This window comes from Anoplopoma fimbria, chromosome 7 (assembly GCF_027596085.1).
Source record: "Anoplopoma fimbria isolate UVic2021 breed Golden Eagle Sablefish chromosome 7, Afim_UVic_2022, whole genome shotgun sequence".
In the NCBI taxonomy this organism is placed as follows: Eukaryota; Metazoa; Chordata; class Actinopteri; order Perciformes; family Anoplopomatidae; genus Anoplopoma; species Anoplopoma fimbria.
Genome location: NC_072455.1, coordinates 19,532,628 through 19,553,321, shown reverse-complemented (window position 1 = coordinate 19,553,321; position 20,694 = coordinate 19,532,628). Strand labels below are relative to the sequence as shown.

The 20,694-nt window shown below is 39.7% G+C and overlaps 3 protein-coding genes across 3 annotated transcripts; all 3 read right to left on the bottom strand.

Annotated features, from left to right (window-relative positions):
* Nucleotides 1-91: 91 nt before the first annotated feature.
* On the bottom strand, nucleotides 92-2,687 carry LOC129093643 (CD209 antigen-like protein E). The gene is made up of 6 exons (XM_054601719.1): nucleotides 2,594-2,687; nucleotides 2,035-2,136; nucleotides 1,525-1,659; nucleotides 1,275-1,435; nucleotides 1,054-1,178; nucleotides 92-619 (listed from the first exon to the last, which is right to left on the bottom strand). The coding sequence occupies exons 1-6, from the start codon at nucleotides 2,640-2,642 to the stop codon at nucleotides 502-504; spliced, it is 690 nt and encodes a 229-aa protein (XP_054457694.1). The 5' UTR covers nucleotides 2,643-2,687; the 3' UTR covers nucleotides 92-501.
* A 1,057-nt stretch (nucleotides 2,688-3,744) lies between these two features.
* LOC129093181 (receptor-type tyrosine-protein phosphatase eta-like) lies at nucleotides 3,745-10,785 on the bottom strand. The gene is made up of 12 exons (XM_054601100.1): nucleotides 10,775-10,785; nucleotides 9,979-10,051; nucleotides 9,304-9,481; nucleotides 8,820-9,200; nucleotides 8,158-8,400; nucleotides 7,788-8,039; nucleotides 7,338-7,461; nucleotides 5,966-6,108; nucleotides 5,588-5,845; nucleotides 4,856-5,122; nucleotides 4,215-4,312; nucleotides 3,745-3,996 (listed from the first exon to the last, which is right to left on the bottom strand). Exons 1-12 carry the CDS (start codon nucleotides 10,783-10,785, stop codon nucleotides 3,904-3,906), a joined length of 2,121 nt encoding a protein of 706 aa, XP_054457075.1. The 3' UTR covers nucleotides 3,745-3,903.
* A 502-nt stretch (nucleotides 10,786-11,287) lies between these two features.
* On the bottom strand, nucleotides 11,288-17,243 carry tp53 (tumor protein p53). The gene is made up of 11 exons (XM_054600956.1): nucleotides 17,126-17,243; nucleotides 16,195-16,340; nucleotides 16,031-16,094; nucleotides 15,699-15,887; nucleotides 14,310-14,484; nucleotides 14,085-14,197; nucleotides 13,650-13,759; nucleotides 13,306-13,430; nucleotides 13,119-13,219; nucleotides 12,958-13,028; nucleotides 11,288-12,598 (listed from the first exon to the last, which is right to left on the bottom strand). Exons 2-11 carry the CDS (start codon nucleotides 16,284-16,286, stop codon nucleotides 12,502-12,504), a joined length of 1,137 nt encoding a protein of 378 aa, XP_054456931.1. The 5' UTR covers nucleotides 16,287-16,340; nucleotides 17,126-17,243; the 3' UTR covers nucleotides 11,288-12,501.
* Between the last annotated feature and the right edge of the window lie 3,451 nt (nucleotides 17,244-20,694).

Here is a 20,694-nt window from a genome sequence, read left to right as displayed (position 1 = left end):
GGATCAGAACATGAGAAACAAAAACTTTGAGTAAATAAAAGTATTTATTTTTTTTAATGATTTTTTTTAAACAGAACTTAAATTCTTACAACATTCTTATATGTGTGAACACATTCTGCATCTAGATACAAGCATGCACTTTATATTGCACTATCATATATGAACGGAATAAATATTTAATATGCATAATATGTTGTCTTTGATTCTTATCTCTGAATTTTTGTCTGACGTACATTACACTTTCCCCGCCGCTGAGAATTTCTGAGTCATAATGATTCCACCAAAATATCAACTACATGTATGTTTACAAATGTAAAGCTCTTCAATAGAGGTATTTGTGTGAACATTACTTTTACTTTTGACTCTTGCAAAGCTGACTTTATCCTTCAAGAAATGACATAACTTTACTAGCCAAAGTGTAGCAGAAGTGGGAGTGCCACATTTTGTAACAGTATCAAGTCTTTTATTAAAAGGCACATTTAAAATGTGTCTATGTGTGTGTCAGGAGTCTCTCTTACACACCCAGGGTCCATACGCGTCACAGTTGGAGGCGAAGAGACTCCCACCTCCCCTCAGGTCTGCACAGTCCCTGTGATCAGCATCCCACTCCACCGTCACCCTTCAAAACACACAGGTAGTGACAGAATTTGAATCCAAATAAAATGTATCTGTATTAAAGGAATATCTTGGATGTTTTGAGGTGTGGTTGTTTGAGGTCCATATCTGTCACTGTTCATTTAGTTTGTTTGTTACTTTGTGGCTTCGCCGGTTTAAAGGGTTAATTTGTATTCACTAAAGTCACAAAATAACACAAACAAACCGAGCGAGGCAGCAGCAAACCTGCAAACCATGTTCTGTGAGGTAAAGATGATTGCAGTGAGGAATGTCTCAAAGCTCCACCAATAAATTGGGTGCATCACCACTCTTTCCATAAATGCTGATCTACAGAATATTCTCCTATTTATCCCTCCTCTCACCTATTCTCCTTTAATTCAATCATGCATGTGAAGAACGTTTGTCCTGTTTACTGTCTGCCAGTCCATCTGTACTTACTGCATGTAGTGTTGGATGTTTGTCCCGTCCAACCAGAGCCACTGACCCTCCTGCTTAACGTCCGTCAGTCCGATCCACAGGAAGGGAAAGTGAGGGAACTTCCCCGTCACACTTTGAATAAATTCCTGAAGAGGAAGTGACATTTAGAGGACTTTATTTCCATTTTGGACAGAAATTCTACCTGATGTTTTCTGTCTGGTTACAGCCTTCTCCTCTCCTACCATCTCTGCAGAGTCTTTGAGCACAGCCAGGCTGCTGTTCTGTTGCAGGCAGAACTCAGCGCTCTCTTTCCACTGACGATCTTCCTGCAGTCCCACGGAAAAGAAGTAGCAGTGACTCCTCCACCAGCGCCATCCGTCTGGACACAAACTGCACCTGGAGTCTGCAAACAGCAGGAAGATGATGGTGAATATTAAATCACTATTTGTGGCATGAGAGATTTTTGAATCAGCGAAAAATAAACTACATCACCTTGAGTGACAGTGTGGAGCATCAGGTTCACATCATGGCGCTCTTTTTGGCAACGCTGCAGTCGCTCCATCAACATCATCTCCTTTCTGGAAGTTTTGGAGGTCTGATCCACTTCTGGTGCTCCCGTCCACGTGGCTGACAGATATCATTTTAACAAATGATCATGAGTAATTTAATTACTTAATGCAAATTTGACTTTGTCCCTGTGTTTACTTCAAGGTGGTTTGTAATTTCAAGAAGGATATGGTATTGACAGGAAATAGATGTCTTATGCGCTCAAGCACACACACACACACACACACACACACACACACACACACACACACACACACACACACACACACACACACACACACACACACACACACACACACACACCCTCACAAGTGTTCCACTTATTCTGGACCCTATGACTGTTCGTCAATGACAATCAGAATAAAATTACCTGGAAACTGTACAATATATAAAGTATATATATATAATAATGTATTTTCTTATACTCATACTCACCAAATAATACGAAACAAAAAATAAGTCCAATGACCAGGATTGTTGTTGCCATAGCAATAACCACTCGAATTGTCAGCTGACAAGTTTGACAGCATCCTGCATCTGTGGTGGTAAAAACAAAAATGTCAGCAATCATGAAACAAATAACGCGATCATGGCCTCTACATGTAGATGATATAATCAGTGATGAAATGTTAACCAATGATTTCAGGACTAATTATGACTTGCTTATCGACAGTTCATGTATGGACAATTTCACCTTCCGACCTCTGACACCCATTAAGATTAAACTGTGACACTTTCTTATAGATGTAAAGGTAAACTTGGACTTTGAAACCAGAAAAAAACATCAGCTTTGCTTGTCATTGTTCAGCCTGTAGGTGAAGTATTTGGGGTGGTACACAAAGTACTGACAAGTTGAAAAGTATTGTCAAACTGTGACGCACAAACACAGCTTAGAGTGAATATGAAAATGGTCATGTCATCTTTAGTCAAACTCTTCATATAAATTGCAGTTTGTTTACATAAATTGTGATGGAGATTATTTTTAATAACTAACCTGCAGGTGTTTCCCTCTTAGCGTCCTCTTCCTGGTTTCCCAAATCCATGCAGTAGTTTGATGCTCTTTCTCCTCTTACTTCAACTGTTTCTCATGCTTGTTGGCTCATATTTACCCCTTTCACACTTTCACACATTTAGCTAAATTAAAAGTGACCACTCCGCCCCTTCCTCCTGCCACAGCCGTTCTATAAAATGCTACTTTTTGCCGTTTAACAGAGGAAGCTGTCAGGGTGTATCGACAGCTTATAATTTGTGTATACACTATTTCTAACAGCAACATTACAGAGCATGGAGGTGTTTTATGTACAGATATACAACCCAAACCTGGACCTGACATAACAGCCATGTCGCTGTGTTTATCTGCTGACCTTACCTAATCTATCAGCTGATTATCTTCTCATTATCAAACAAACTTTCTGCTGTTGTTTGTTTCTTTCTATCTAGTTTCTTTCATTACTAATCTATTTTGATAGTCATTTAAAATCTGAATTGAAGCCAGCTGAAGGTTAAAGTTAAACATATTACTTATTATCTATCATGTGTGGAAATTCAATAAATAAAGCCTTTAAAAATAAGGAAGATAAGGTGCACTATTATTTATATTTGGTCATTTATTTAACCATAGTTGATCATAAATATTGTTTTCTTTCAGAATGCAGTGACATTGGAGTAATCCTTACACAAACATTTTTATTAGTGTAATAGTATTCTATACTCTATTCAATGAAGACTTTTAATGAGATTGATTTGATGTCAGCTGGAAAACTTTATTGAGTCCTGGAACATGATAAATTATAATTATTTCATAGAAGAAAGGAAGCCAAACATGATAAAAAACAAATGCTCATGATAATTTAGAATTGTGACATTTTAGGTTTATTATCTCTTGATTTTGTCTCATAATTTGAATTTACTGAGGCAAAGTTTTTGAATCACTGTTTTACAATTGTGACCTAGTAAGTGTTGTTTTTACTTTCCACAAATGTCTTTATTTTTTAATCATCAATTTCACCTTTTTTTTTTTTTTTTTTTTTTATGCAAAACAACATCCAGGGAAAAAAATAAGATGAATAAAAACAAGAGCATAAAAGAAATAAAAACAAGAAGTATCAAAAGGATAAAAGTTCAGTAAACTTGTCACTAGATTTAAATAAAATCTGAATTTATATTTACTTAATATGACACACTGTGGCTTAATATTTGATTTTCTAAGCAACAGTACAGTGCAAAAAAAGAAAAAAACATTGAAAACATTTAAAATACCTTCACCGATACCAATTAAACATTAATAATAATAAAAATAAATAATTATGTTTCTATTGCTCCTTTGCTTTCAATTACCCGCTTCTCGAGTTTCCAGACAATACTGTCCCCCAATAGCTCTCCGAAATGGTTTTTTAACTGCAACAAAACACACAAACACAAGCTGTTTATGGACAAACACTGGACAAAGCAACTGTATTCATAAAACAACAAACTGAGACAGGTCTTATAACACATACTCCAGTCTATTTTAGAAGAGAAGTGAAGAGTATTTGTAGAATAAAGCAACCTTTAGCTTACTAAGTTTACTTCTCAAACACAGTTTTTTGTTTTTGCCCATGTGGTGATTGACATACCTGCTCAAATACATCGTCCCTTGTGGTGGTTTCATCACAGAGGAGGGATGTAGCTGATGAGCACATCATAGACAGACTGATTTCCCTTTTCTCTGATTCTGGGGAACAAAGCGAGACTGTTAGATGTGTGAAGAGGAAGCTAAAACAAAGAGGCACTCTCATTCAACCTGTAAAAATATGCATTTGGAAAAATACATCATGCCCATGAAAATTAAAACACGTCACCAGGTGTTTTTCTTGCACCTTTTGTGTTGTGTGTTTCTGTCCAAAAACAAATATCTTCTGAATGTTAGCTTATAAATTTGAGTATCAGTCTTGCTCTAGTTACAAGTAGGTGCTGTTTTGAAAAGGAAGCTCTGAAACCTTAAATTTGAGAGTTTACTGCAACCTTTTTAATAAATAACCCCAAATTCTTATAACATGTGAATGCAATTCTTTTGAACAGGTTGCTCTGAAAACCTCAAAGTTTCCTTAAACGCACCAAAGGGTTTTTTTCCAAGACCATTTTAAGTCTTATATTCTCAGCATACAGAAATCCCACTGTTGTGTGAGAGTAAGTATATAAAACTTATGGTATGCTTGGAAAAAACGTAGCAACAAAGTAACACAGTTAGCTGCTAATGGGCAAAAGAGAGTCTCACCTGTACAATGTGACACAACTGCTGCATCACTTAAATCTTCATTCAACAATGTGCGCACTTCAAAGTCGTACTTAGTTCCTGATTTCAAGTTGACAAACGTGTGTTTGGTTTCGTCATGCAAAACCTTGGACTGGTTGTAGCCCCAGAAGCTGGCGCTGAGTTGGACCCTGTAATGGACTTTTGCTGTGTTGTCAGGGGGAGTCCACTGGAAGGAGATCTGGTTTTTATCAGAGGAAATTACGCTGGCATTAGAAGGCGGCACCAGCTCTGGAAAAAAGAAGAGAGGGTAGTGATTGTCAGTCAAAAGATTTTCATCATAATTGTTTCATATATATTTTGATCAAAGATTGTAGTAACAGATTTTAAAGTTATATATTTTCATGAATCCTACACTATTTGTAAAACTTTTTAATGGTTGGCCTTTTTAAAACAACAGCCATTTGATGCATTTACATTCTGTTAATAAGTCTCTATATAGTAGTATTATTATTTATTAGTGGCGGAGTCCGATATTCCCTGCAGGCACAAGGGATTCACAGGAAGCTGTGCAATATGTCATCCAGCCAAACTGTTTTTAATTTTTTTGTCACTGATATCAGCCTCACTGTTTACTGAATCACACTTGCTGTTACCAGTAACCACTGATATTGTCAAATTAAGAATAATTACTTTAAACACACATATGGAGAAAATACAACTGGAGAAACTACAACGAGCGCCAAAGTGACTCACTGGTGAAACTGGAGGAACTGTCTTGCGGGCCTTCGAGATGTCCACTAAAGGTGCTGACGATCACTGTGTAATTGGCTGCAGCCTTCAGATTGTAAAAGTACATCATGGGTTCAGTGAGATTTGATACTGTGCACTCATGTTTGCCATCCAGCTGGAGCTCGACAGTGAAAGATAAAGAATTCCCCCCAGGTGACTTCCAACTGGCGTGGATGGAGCTAGATTCTGTGCCCAGGACCAGGTCTGAAATTGGTCCAGGAGCTTTGCAAGAGTCACAAAGTCTGATTAGTGATATATTCAACACAGCAGGACAGAGTTTTTGTTTTGTTTCTTTAAAGCAATCGACCAACAAGAGAGGCTAAAGCATTAGCTCAGAGTTACCGGTGTAGTTGACGACAGTGACAGTGTCTCCTTCCAGAGTGTCACTGGCTGTCAGTGCTGTCACACTGAGGGTTATCTTGGTGCTCATTGGCAGTCCTGTTACTGTCACCTCTGTTTTGGTCACGTTTTGATGAAACAACTCGCTGTTAGGAAGAGAAGCATTAACTTGGTTCAAACTGTGGCAGGCAGAAGAAAAATAACAGATAATACCAGTTTATTACAACTTGGGTTGTTTATTACAACTTGGGTCTTATCTTTGTAGTTTGGGTCATCACTCCTATTTCTATGCAGCAAAACCGCTTAAATTCCGACCATTCAAAGGTCAGAAATAAAACCTGAGCAGTCGGATGATCGTACAGATTGAACAAAACTCAGATCAGACAGATTTGGAAATTAAAAAGAAAGAGAAAACTATCCATCAACACTTGCATAACAACTAAACTCCAAAAACTCGTAAAACACAATGCAGAAATAACTTATTTTACTTTACTAGCAGATCTTGACTGCTCCAATATGGTGGATGTGCACATGCACATCAAATTGCAGTTGCAGCATTTACTGTTATATGTTTCTGTATCTATGGACAAAGAATACTGAATACCTATGGCGGCTATGGCGTAGTGGAGAGCAATGTAGTTGATATGTCCTTGGGCAAGACACTTAACCCCAAGTGGCTCCCGGAGGCTTGGTGTGGTCTGATGGTGGCACCTTGATGGTAGCCTGTCATCAGTGTGTGAATGGGTGAATGATATGTAATATACTACTGACTGTAAGTCGCTTTGGATAAAAGCGTCTGCTAAATGACTGTAATGTAATGTACCTTTCTGAACCGTCTCTGCTATCAGACAACAGCGGCATCCATAAATGTTGCATTAACACCAACTATTGTTGAGCGCTTGGTCTTTCCTGCTGTTGAATTTAGTGTGACACGCAACTGCTTGTGAATACTTGTGAGACTGTTTTAACGCCATTATTGCTACCAACATTTGGAAGTGCTCACTTTAAGTTTTACTTCTAAATAAAGTGGTTATGTTTCAGGGCAAAGCAAGCAAAGGCAGCTTTATATACAGCACATTTTATTATGAAACCAAATAAGATAAAATAAAAGAGATTAAAACATTTGATGATTAACATAACATAACTTGAAAAAAATAAAATTAGATTTTGTCTGGCTGTATTCATTTTTTAATAATGCTCTAAGTCATTAGGATTTATCAGCTGGCAACCATGAATGATGAAATATTGTTGAAATATTTCAGAGGTGGACCGACCGACATGGCAGCTAGCATGGCTAAAAACAGAAATAAATATACCTGAATTTAAAAGTATATGAAGCAATTACATTCTGGACTATCCATCTACAAATACATACTCATTACTGTCCGTCATGGCCTTCACCCTGAAACCTGTGTAGTGTCCTTCAGGTTTCATCCAGCTAAGCAGCAGCGAGTTTTTGGTATTCTCATACACACCCAGGTTAGACACTCTGCCGGGCTCTGAAACACAGATGAATAGACAAACATATCAGGAACAATCTCACAGGTGTCACTGTTCGGTTCAGACGTGGCTCTAATTTGCCTACGCTCATTTGAATTTGATGTTGTGTGAGAAACAAATAAGCAGCTGTAAACTTTTTCCACATATGACCTTAAACAAGTTTCAGATGTGCTTTCACTGGTCTCATTTATACCTTGTACTTCCTGTTACAATCTCTCTTCTAAATTACATACAATTTTAAAAGTGCATTAAGTGTAAAACGCAGCTTTCTGTCAGGCATTAAAATCCATTTATCCGTGAGAAGTTTCATGTGGTATAAACTCACTGGTGTGTTGTGTGATGTTGGACTCTTCACTATGTGTCTTATTATCTGCGACTCCTGAGAGGACAGTGAATGTGTAACGCTGTCCGGGTATCAAACTGCCGACTTCTTTGCCCTCTGTGTCACTTCGAATAGGCTTATCACCCTCGACCTTAATAAGATAGAAAGACACGTTTCCAGCTGGTTTGTTCCAGCTCAGGGAGACTGAGGTTTCTGTCACGTTGATGACCTTAAGGTTTTCTACTTTGTTTGGTGCTGAAAAAAAAGAGAGAGGGAATCACAGAAGGACCTTGTTTACCAAGTGATAAGTGGAAAAAACAAGTTAAAGTATAATTTTGATGCAGTCATATTTTACAAAAGGAGACAAACTCACTGGTGTAGAAGACGACCTCCTGCGGGTTGAGGTCTCTCTCACATTTAACAGGGAACACCTGGACGGAGTAGCAGGTGCCTGCCATCAGGCTGACAAGGTCGTAGGTCAAACTGTTGGTCTCGATCGTTTTGAGCTCTTTGACTTTGACGCGGTAACGGCTGATGGTGCCGGGCCCGGGTTGCCATGTGAGAACAACACTCTCATTAGTGATTTTGGTCACATTGGCTTGGCCAATAAAACGATCTTCGTTGGAAAATAAGGGGAAGATTGTTAATCAGCAAAGAAGCAACGATATCCACAAAGTATATTCTGAATAAGTACAATTAAAGTATAAATCCCTGCATGTGTTGTGTTTAAATTAGCGGGTTACTAAAGTCGTAACACTACACAAGACCTCAAATAAAAATTCCCAATGTTGACCCGCATTTTAAAAAAGCAACACTTTTGCTCTAATGCTTTTTATGATTTATGAATTGTCAGGCCGTCATGGTCCTCATGTGACAACGATGTATATGGTACGTTTACTGAGCCACTTTCTGTGTATGGTTGTATTCTTTTTTTATGTTAAAGTCCGAAAAAACAACTTCAATGAGAAAAGCTGCATTTCGGGGTCAGTGCTGAGACAAGAGGGAACAACAAAGGGGGATTTTAATAAGTCCTACCTTCATAACATATGAAAGACAGACGCTCAAAGCAGTTCTTTTCAACCCAGGCCCCAAAGCTGAGCATGGCCACACAGGAGTCCTCAGTGAAGTTCACCGTAGTCTCAGAGACCTCCGGCGGCAGCATACTTGAACAAACACAATCTGATTCTACGGGCATCGTGGGCGCAGCTGTGGTGGGTGTCTTTATTTGGGTGTTGGATTCCCAGAGTCCTGTAAAGTTTGTGGATGTCGCTGTCTCTGACGCTGACGCTGTCTCTGTCTCTGTCGCTGTGACGCTGACGCTGTCTCTGTCGCTGTCGCTGTCGCTGACGCTGTCTCTGTCGCTGTCGCTGTCGCTGGCGCTGTCTCTGTCGCTGTCGCTGGACGCTGTCTCTGTCGCTGTCTGTCGTTGACGCTGTCTCTGTCTCTGTCTCTGTCTCTGTCGCTGTCTCTGTCGCTGCTCGATAGTTACAGGAGCAGGTGGATTTGAACATGGGCCAACCGGGGTACCAGTTCTGGAAGATGAGGGGTTCCCCGTCGGCCCAGTGGGACCAGGGCATACTGGAGTGGTTGGTGGTGGAGAAGTTCTTGCGGAGGCCGACCCAGCAGTCAGAGGTGAGATTCTGGGAGATGGCTTTGATGTTTACAGGGGTCACTGTCACCAGCTCTTTAAAACAGACCTGACAGGACGTGGAAGGCCACAGTCAGTGTTTTACAGTAGCTCTGGTGTGGACCTTTTAATACTGTGAGATTAAGGTGATTTAGTTTTTGACAGAACTGAACAAAATTGCCAATCTGTCTGTCAGTGTTGATGAGGGTCTACTGTTCTTTTGACAATTTAAAATGAATAATTCAATAGTTATAATTTTAACAAAATTGGTACAGCTGTGGTATTTGTCCTTTCAACTCCATTCTCATTGGTATAAACTGGCACAACACAATTTCAAATCAGACAGTGCGACACATGAAATGTAAAGCGTTAATCCCACTGATTGACTCAAAACTCTGCAATGTGAACGCAACACGAAGTAAATATGTTAATTACTAGCTCTGAACTGTATAATCAAATGCTGCTTCAAACACAAGTGCCTTATTAATTAAAAAAACAAAAGGTTGGAAGTTTTTTTTTTCAAACAGTCCAGCCTCATTGTACAGAAAACTGAGCTTCATGTTGTACCTGGCAGTGGTTCCTGGCCTCATCCCAAGTAAGGTTTCTCCAATCACGAAAAAAGTAGTCTTGCTCTGCAGAGCTGCACATAAACACGAGAGCTGAAGAGAAACATACAGACAGGAGATTGGTGGTTTCTGAGGCACTGATCCAATTCCACAGATTACAATTTATCAGAGCCCAAGATGACATCTTTAAATTGAGGTTTTGTCTAACCAACCTTCAAAAATCAAAAGATATTCAGTTTTAAAATGATGTAAAAATAAACAAAATATCATTACATATTAACGATTCAAGGAATATTTATAAAATAATTGCAGATTCAGATTTTTTCTCTCCATCAACCAATCGATAAATCAATTAATCACTTGTGTTCTACATGCAACCCAAAGTAATTTATCAACATCTGCCCCAATGGCTGCGGTTACCTCACAAAGAGATACTGAAGAATATTGTACCTCAATATCCTTAAGTTATTTAGCTTTTTCAGAACTAGCAGTTACATTTTAGATACAGCTGAGTGTTCTCCTCAGATCCAAATATTAATATTTATTTTGATTAAGAGTTGTGGTATAAATTTTTTTTTTTTTTTTTTTTTTTTTTTAATTTAAAATAACATGCATGTTTGCTGTATTCCGCTGGGTAAATTTGCATACCTTTAAAATTCAAACTACAGATTTAGATTAATCACTAATGATAATCATAAACTGCAGCTTCAACTCTTTTTCTGCCACAGATAAATACTATTGAGGGAAAAAAATACTCACCACAATAAATTAAAATACACATCTTTCCTGTGAGATACAACTTCCCCATGTTGGATTCCAGTGGATCAGATATTCAGGGCAGCTGCATTAAATTTCACAGGATGGTTGTTGTAATGTATAATGCTAAAAAATAATGACCAAATCAAATACATCTAAGTATTTAGTTAAACTAATAACATACATCTCACTACTCACCCGGGCTATTGATGCTACAGATGTGACCTGCTCCTCTGAACAGAAGGAAATGATCTCTCAGTATGTGAGCTGTTCCATAACACACACACACACACACACACAAAAACCAGCTGTTCCAGTAACATGGAAGATCAACAGGTAATAAACATAACATTTGACTGGCGACACAAAACTCCCTTTAACACAAGGCAAACAATATGCTACTGGGTTTGCATCTACCAAACATTCAAAGTACCAATATGAAAAAAAGGGGTTGATGTCATGAATAGTACTGCAATAAAGTGTGAGAGCAAGAATGCATAGACGGAAAGCATTAATGCATGTTGAGTAACAGAATACAACAAGAGTTTTACATTACGTATTTATTTTTTGCTTAAAGCTTTGAGTAACAAAATGCAAAATCAGTACAAAAAAAGCCATGAAAAAAATAACGACAATGAAAAATATAGAAAGATAAACCTCTTATACAAAACTACGTTCCCAAAGTAATGAATAAAGAAACGGAAATAAAACTGAGAAATACCCTTAATCATATTTCATTATGGCAGTGTAAAAGAAAAAGTGGTTAAATTGACTGTCACATAAAGTGAAGTGCTGATTATGGGACAAAAATTGCATGGTCTGAGGAAATGAAAAAATTAATCAATCACATTTTATCAGTTCAAACGGTAGTAGTTTTTGGTATCTGAACCGAGAGGCTGCATCTTATAATTCCTTGAAAGGTGTTTTTCTTGTTACATTATATCCATATGTGTTCTGTTGCAAATTTATTATCCAAATTTCATTTATTTTTATGTCAAAATTCCTCTTATCGCAGTATCAGTTTCTGCTCTGCGTTGTATATAAAAGTTACAAATACTAAAATCTGGTTGATCCAGCCAGCCCGATATCTACTGTTCATTTTCACAAAAAAATTATATATATGACACCTACTCAGAGCTGAACTGAAACATTTGGTCCGATTGACAGCCTAAAGGAGAGTTTGGCAGGATGTAAATATTTGAACTCCCGTGGGCTACTGGTACAGTAATACTGCAGCATTAATGGAGGTAGTGTGAATCTAAACGAATGGCAGTGACTCGTATCATATGATCCTTTGTAACCACGTATCTGTTAATTTTACAAAGCTGCTTCTCGAGATCATAATTACTATTTTGACATATATTAATGAATTATGAATGTCAACATGGCTGATGTAAGTTCTAAAAATTACTCATTACAACCGAAATGAAAATCCCTGCCAAGATCAACACTGATAAAATACAGTCCCTCCTAATTCCATTTATATATATCTAAGTTTAAGATCTCACAGGACCTTTAAATGCAGTGAGGGCATGAGGAGGTTGCACTGCTTACAGTGAACTGCACTCCTATGCATCATCTATTTTAACCTTTATTTATTTGCAAACTTAAAAAACAGCAAGACACTGTACAGTACAGAGTACAGTGAACAATCAGGCAGCATAGTTTTCTGGAGTACTGAGACAGGAGGTGATTTAAAATAAAAGCCTGAAATAAACCCGATGACGTGGAAGGAGGACGATTGTTCTCATGATATCGACAACAAGTTTCATTCACTGTCGCTCCTTTCTCCTCTTTGCAGGAGCCTTTTCCCGCTGGACGGTGGAGCAAACTCATGCTTGACAGGCAACTTGGCCTTTGTTTTGCTGTGGACAGAAAGCAGGACAAGTCGTGTCAGTGTCAGGAATAAAAAGGCAGAGGTGACAGACTTGGCGTATTTGAAATGGTTTTAATGACGCAATGACCTAAATCGACCTGTGGTAGGTGGGTTTGATTTAAATGTAATGCACAGTGACCTCTGGTGGAAGGTAATCTCTATAAAACAGCAGTGGAGTTGAGGCTTAAATCCAGTTAGAAAGACATGGTTTAAATTCTCAATTAGCCAATGACAAGATTAGCAGCCTAATGTGTGGACTACGTTGAGATACATTATATTATATTGCGATAAAAACCTTAATCCACTGGAAGTCACTCATGCTGTTGTTTTCAAGGATTCAGTTCTTACCTCTCCTTGTCCAGCAATTCCAGACCATCGTTGATTTTTTTCAACATTTCATACCTCTCGCGACCTCGAACCTGCAGGAGAAATCAAAAGGGAATTATGAAACAGAATGAAACATTTTTCAAAAGTCATCCAGCGTTATAACAGTACATATCTTTACTTACATGCAGAACATAAACATCCTTATCCTCCTCCTCTGCACTGGAGGCCGACTTGGACTTCTTCACAGAAGTGTTGTCGGGAGTCGGAGCCGAGGGGGCGCTCTCTAAAGAAACAAACATGAATGGGTTAGTGAGGAAACAGCAAGCCGAGGCGGAAACTGACACCTCAAGAAATGCAACAAAAACTTACTGCGTTTTTTTGTTTGTTTGGTGCCGTTCTTCGACTTGGCGCTATTTTCCTCCTCAGTTTTGCGGTCCCTGCCTGGACAAGCACAGACACGCACCTCGAAGCACCTCCGGCCCAGAACAAGTCCCCTTCAGAGAAGATGACAGAAGTTAGAGGGGGGGGAAATGCTTTTCTAGGCAGCACAAACAAATGAAGGGACACAAAAACACACAAAAGATGGGTGAAAACATTTGCAAAGCCTTGCAGTTACACGGTGGAAACCCCCCCCCTTTTTTTATTATATACAAACGATACATCAACATTCCCTCCATCCCCCTCACATCTGTTAAAAGAGAAGCAAGACTTACTCTGAAGACTCGAGGGTCAGGATGGTGAGGATGGGTCTGCGGTTCATGCCCCCCATGCAGGAACTGTTGCACATAAAGCTCAGCAGGATGGTCGTCATCTCTGAACCCAACTGAAACGGTAAGAGAAGAACCGATTTACTGACTGCTGGTATAATTGTGTACAATCGGGGGGGGCAGCTTTACTTGTTATTTAAGTCCTAGTCGACTCCTCTGGGAGTCCAAGATACAGCCTTATTTTTGGGTAACACATTTGTAAATGGCTTTACAGTGTCGGTGGTTTATGAACATTGAATTTTCAGGCTAAAACGTGACACGCTTTAGTTGGTTCATATACTCACTATATTTGAAGTTCACATGTTAGGAAATGTGATTGCTAAAAATAACTGCTATAGAAGACAAGTTCCCCCTCGGACAAATCGAGTGGGGAAGTCGCACCTGTGGGGGCTCGTAAGGGACAGTCACACTCTGCCTCTTTGTGTGCAGATCTTCGAAATACTGAGCTCTCTGGCTGCCCTCCACTCTGATCAGATGGCTGCGATGTTCTGCAGCTGAATAGAAAACAGAAAAGAAGAAAATTGAATCACCTCAGATATATCGTGCTCACAATCAAACTCTAGCAAAGACAAACATTCTTACACTGAATATACAAAGTTTCCTTACAGTCCTCATTCTGGTGATGGGGACATCTGCGGACCACTTCAGCCACGTGTTCAGTCTTCTTATAAACGGCTGTGGCCCTGAGGACTGAACCCAACGGAAGCTCCTTGCTCACCAGCACTTCAACCGGGCTGGTCTTTGCCAGCTGGCAATACAACTTGTTGAGAAGCTCCGAATACTGAGAGAAAGCACAAGGAGAAAGACATGCATGTTATCATCAGCAACAGAATTGTGAGTATATATGCGAGGACTCAAATGCCAAACACTGGTGTGAGATCAGTCTCAGAAAAAACGAGCGCTCTATTATAAAAGGCTAAAAGTCACACACTATTCTAAAAGTTTCATAAAAAGTATTCATAAACTCTTTTTTCTCTAAAAGAATAATAAACTACATGTGAGGTTTTCCAATTAAGGCCAGGTATGTCAAATGAAAAGATTCATTTTGACCTTGCTTTTGTCCATTTTAACCCATTCTGTGCTGGAGGAAGACAGCGCAGAAACATGTCCTGTCATGTCGAGCTGGGCTTTACAACCAGACAGCGAAGCTCACACAGACCAGAGCACAAGTAGCAGGGGGCGGCAGTTTCAGGGCAGGCCACCCTAACCTCAACTAAACTGGCCAATTGCAGTGAACTGCTGGGTGAGTCACCAAGGAAACATTTATGCCATTGGCTCTTAAAACGCAGTGACTGACTCTAGACGTTACAATTTAGCGAATCGTCACAATGAAGATTACACATGAATGCCACCATGACCTGTACTAAAGAATGGATTTCACAAGTGATTCAAGGTAAGATATTTACAGTTAATTCAAAACTTTATTCCTGTTTTACGCACAACTTTTAATAAATGTGTGGATGATAAAACCTTAAGAGACCGGTGTGTGAGTTAACTGTAGTAAAACCTTATAATTTCCAGACCTCACCATTTGAAGATTCTTTATAGTTAAGTTGGATATAATTTAGTTAATCAAAACACAGGAGCAGAGTTTATGAATTTCTTTTTACTGTGGATGAAAAAAAAAAAGCAATGAATGGCGAAACTCTGGAGCTGTTAAAATTCCCTTTGTCTCCTAGGGGCTCAAACTTCTGCTTCTTGCCATGTTTGGTTGCAGCATAATCTGCTGCCAGTCCTGTGGAACTTTAATTTTTGTGGTCCAAGATTTACATCTTATTTAATTCTGCTAAATTGCAGATTTTCACATACTGATGTCTGTTGTTGAAGTTGGTCGTCGTTGGTCACGCATTGATCAGAACAGATATAAGACAAGTTATCTGGTTCATACACAATTTGAAATTATCTGTAACACATACCAGTCAGTTTAAAATACCTGAAAGGAACAAATGATTTAATATTTTAAAAACATTAGATCTTCGGCCTGGGATTACTTACAGTGGATGTAACGGACTTGGCGGTGCCAGACTTTTGAAAGCGAAGCTGGAAGCCAAATTCTCCTGGGTGGTCGGTTGTAACCGGGACGGTGGAGGAGGGGGGAGTAACTCCCTCTGTAGTGGACATCTCCGGTGGAAGCTCAAACAGCTTCTCATCAAACCCCACATTCAGCACTTCTTCATTCGTGAGCTGTACAAGTAGGGAAATGAGAGATTCAGTAAATATGTTGAGATTAAAGTTACCATAATATGAATATCGACAAACGCAATGTTTTCTGCTACAGCAATTCAATGTAATGTTTTTTCAACACAGGCATTGGTAGGCATGCTTACCATCATCCATTCTTCCTGAGGCACATCAGTCACCGTTGGAATGGTGGAGATCGAGGGAGTTACTCTGCAAAAACAAACTGGTTAACTTGTTTTCTGGGTAAACTGACGTGGGAAAAAATAAAAAAGATAAATAAAACTAAACCTTCTATCAAAACAAAACTTACACACTGTCCCACAGCTCTTTAAAGGAGTCCTGGCTGAGCGGCAGGGCCTGGCTCAAAGTCAAACTGTCAAAACTTTGCTCTTCCATCATCATTTCCCCTCCTTTTCCAGCCGAGAGAAAATTAGGAAGAGCCAAATTGCAGGAGTGCTGTGGATATCAACAGGAAGTGAGTCAGACCAATGAGACAAGTAAAAACAAGATCACTATCAAACTCATTTAACTAGTTTCGTGTTACACCAACAAGTAATGCATGCCTTACTGTGATTTGTATTATTAATTTACATAATATTTGATTTACAATGAAACAACAAAAAGAGAAAATTTGCAAATCCCCACATTTGACTTTTTTTTTTTGTTTCACAACTTAAACATGCAAACTCTGGTTGTTTATTATTTACTCCCAAATGAATTAAATGAATTAAAGATAAGCTCTTTAATGCTGGTTGCAGCCACACAGGAAATACAAGTCAGGCCTTGTTGTCTTGTGGGCCACAACCAGCACTGAACGACACAAACACACACACACAACCCATGAATGGACACACCGTCGAACATTGGTGAGATTTATCAATGAATCTCTCGCATTCCAGAACACACGGTACTCTACAGTCCACGCTGCTAACGTCAGCTAGCATTAGCATCCGGTTTACACACTCAGAAAACAAACTCTCTCAGTTGGCACTCGATGAATACAACTTCACGACATGTGCAGACGAGCACAAACAATTAAAAAAAGAGAGCAAATTTAATTAAAAGCGCATTTGCATGGTTTTTTTCGTTGACTAGCCAGATTAGCGTTAGCCTAGCTAGCTAATTACGTTAGCACGACGTTCTAGCTAAACTGTCGTAAAACTTTCTTTATCGGACACAACGGGGGGCTTTTCGGCGGGGCTTGCCGTAAATGAGTACACGCTTTTTGGCTTCACGGCTACCTTGTTTGTCACCCGTCTGCTGCCCGAGAAAGATGAGTCAGTGCTGGGTGAAGAGGGTGAAGAGGAGACAGCTGAAACAGCCGAAAAGTCCAAAATATTTTGAGTTTGAGTTTGAGCACGCTGTCGTCGGGGAATCCCAGAGAAGGAAGGGGAGGGGCTTAAGTAAGTTCACTGTCCAATCACAGAGCGTTCTGGCCTCTGACGCGCGTACACGCAACATCGCGAAACGCTTGTGCTGCATTCACGGTCCCTCGGAAATATTGCAATTTAAAAACGAACGGTCTAAACATAGGGATCGTTGCAATGGTCATGGCTGTGTATTTGTACAATTATTGGGAGTGTTTAAGTCTCATTCAAGATTGGATTGAGACTAAACTCCATGGTGATGCACTTTAAATCAACTCAAGTACATTGACGTTTTTTCTCCAACATTAACCCACATATTATGCTTAAAGAAACTACAAGTTTCTCCTGAGCGTGAAAGCAACCAAACGACATCATGACGTATCGAAATAGAAAATGGATTTTTTTTTTTTTAAAGTTCACTATAACCTTGCAATATATTGTAATTGTAATAACCAAAACTAGTGCTTAATTTAGACCAGTGGTTGCTGTTTTAGCTATAACATATCCCAAGTTATAAATTGTGTTTACTTTGTACAGTACTTTGATATATTAGGACATGCTATCCCAGCAACAAGCAATTTATGTACACTGAAGTGGCAAAAGCTTACAATCACTTAAAATCCAAACATATGTGGAAACTGTACATAATGTATACCTCGGTGTAAATTCAAAAATATATATATATATAATTAGTTCCTTATTATTATTATAATCCTTTGATTGTATGTCATACTCCAAAGGTTAAAATGACTAGAAAATAAAAAGTAATCAGTGTCACATCTTGCAGTTTTAGCTGTTGTTACTGTAAACCTATCTTTGAGGGGTGAACCAACACACCTCTTTTCCTCTCAAGGGAGGTCAGAGGTCAACTTTGAAGCAACATCCCTGGGGTGGGCAGGGTCACCATCTTACCCAATAACTTTGCGTGGTTTGGGAGCTCAAACTAGAGGATTGAATCTGTTAATTTCAGACTTTAACACTGTTTAATGATTTTGTAATTTTACAGGCTGGATGACGTCGCCTTTCATCACCCTTCAAATGCCCCTGTGCAGATTAGATAAACTTCTTCACCACTGGGGGTCCGGAGCTGCAGAGAAACTCAGAGCAGGACCTCACTCTGGTGTTTTGCGGCTGCGTCGGGCCACTTGTGCCAACCTGCTTACGTCTTGTCCTGAACTGGCAAGAATCACATCCAAAGAGTACGCACTGAAAGTTGATTCTCATCTATCCCTTTGGGTGTACAGACGTTATTGGTGCCACTTTGCGGCCAGTTGGCTGTTTGACCTTTGAGTGAATGTGCTGATGGTGCCAGCGAGCCCACTAAGAACTTGATCCAAGTGGCATAGATACAATAGTGAAGTCTAACAGGGCAGAGAGAGAAAAGACAATTTGCATAACTCTGCAGGAGAACGTTGTGTGTAATTCATTATGTTCTCGAGGTGTGCATGTCATGAGCCAGGACAAAAGGCTACATTCATTTGAGTGTGTGTATTTTGAATCCTCTCCAGTGGTTACCGAGTGATACGGTCCAGAATAACTGCAGACATACAGCAGAGAGCGCCATAAATAAGAATAAACATTTCACATCTAATTATAATTTGGTAGTGGTCATAAGGTGTGTTGCTATACGCAGCTACATGGAGAATAGAATAGGCATTAGTCCCGACATCCACGTGCCATCCATGTGTGAGGTTTTGATCTTCTCATTGAACTCTTAACACACAGAGAAGCGTGTTTCCCGAAATGTCCATCTATTCCTCTTGGTGGCCATATCTTGGGATAGATTTTAAATGTATTTAGAATTTCCTCTCTTCGGCCTGCTCGATTAAAGAAAATTACTTTATTGTATTATTTATTTTATTTTATACTTTATTTATTGTCCCTCACATCCGTCGCTGATTACAATTTGGCATTTAAATGACATGTTAACTTTGGGGAACTAAATGCACTTCTACTGCTCTTTTTTAACTTTGTGAAATCATGGTTGGTTACCTGTAGATGAGTGGAATTTTGTACAGTTGCCTTTTCACTGCAGTACATGCTATCTATACGATAAAACATCACAATTGTTTGTGTTTAAAGTTTAAAGGGGTGAGTGTTATTAGCTGTCACACATGGAGACTGACCATATCGTGCAACACCTGCCATCCGTCACGGGACTTTACTGTAACATGATTTTGAACCAGCTGACCCCACCAACCACACACACACTAACACACACATACACACACACAAAGACTAGAGGGAACAGTATTTACATGGGCTTTGTCGTTACAACACTTGTGTGAGTAAAAGATGGCAGGCACATGACGTGCGTGTGTGTGTTTGCGTCTGTGTGGTGGTGTGACTTTTTGTTTCAGATAACAGTAAAACACACACTGGCTGCCAATCTCCATTTTGGGGACAACACATGGGACATTTTGTGTTGTGAAATAGTGCTGATCATGTGCTTTAGGAAATAGAAATACTGCATGGTGTTACGTATACATTTTCTCAGTCAGTACTTTTAGTTCCATCATTGTTGGCTCTCTCTGTATGAATTCATGTGATACCTTTTGGAAATCTATCATCTGTCTGCCCCTGATGGCGCAAATGAAATCTTAAAGTATGTCGGTGAGGCTCTACGCCACTCTTCTGATGGTGTAAAGTTACTCTACATTTAGTAAGAGTCACACACATGACTGTGCTTGGGACCCCTGGCTGTGGAAGAGGGGTGTCAGGTTCTTTCTCAATGTTCGTATGAGGACAGGAAAAGGCAACGGCGGCAAGCTCCAAGGAGAGAGTGGCGTGATGTGGAGGTGTGTCTGCGAGGGGCTGGGCCTAGATCACTTGATTGAGAGATGTAGAGCAGATATTTTTCCACTGAGCTCTGAGACCAGATCTGCACTCTTCCCGCCCAGTGCAACCCTCCCACAACCCTTTAATCCCCGCCTCGGACACACCGTCACTCCATCCACAAACTTCCCCTCACCACAACTACACTGTTAACTCGGGAGGCACAGCCTAAATTTAGGTCGCACCTGTTGCCGACTGGAGGAGGATTGAGCTTTGTTGTGTGCGACAGGGGGGGGTTTGTGGACCGGGTGCAATGGTGTGTGACCCCTTTGGCATGTGATCTGAAATAGAAAGGGATTTATGGCTGTTGGGAAGACAGACAATGGCAGCAGACAGGGGCGTCAAAGACGAGCCCCTGTCTGCTGCCCACGAGAAATGTTGAGTCATAGCAGGTGGTATTGTAGGACTCTGACTTGGGTTCCTCTAAGGTCCAACACCTGTGCGGTGACATTATTTCACCGCCTATAGATGATGCTTCACAGATTTTTTTTGGTCAAGAAATCTGATCATTCAACATAATATTTAAAAATGTTGCACCTCAAGAGCAAAGAAAAGAGTGAGATGCACCACATTATTGTATGTGAGCTTCTGTTTTTTTACACGAAATG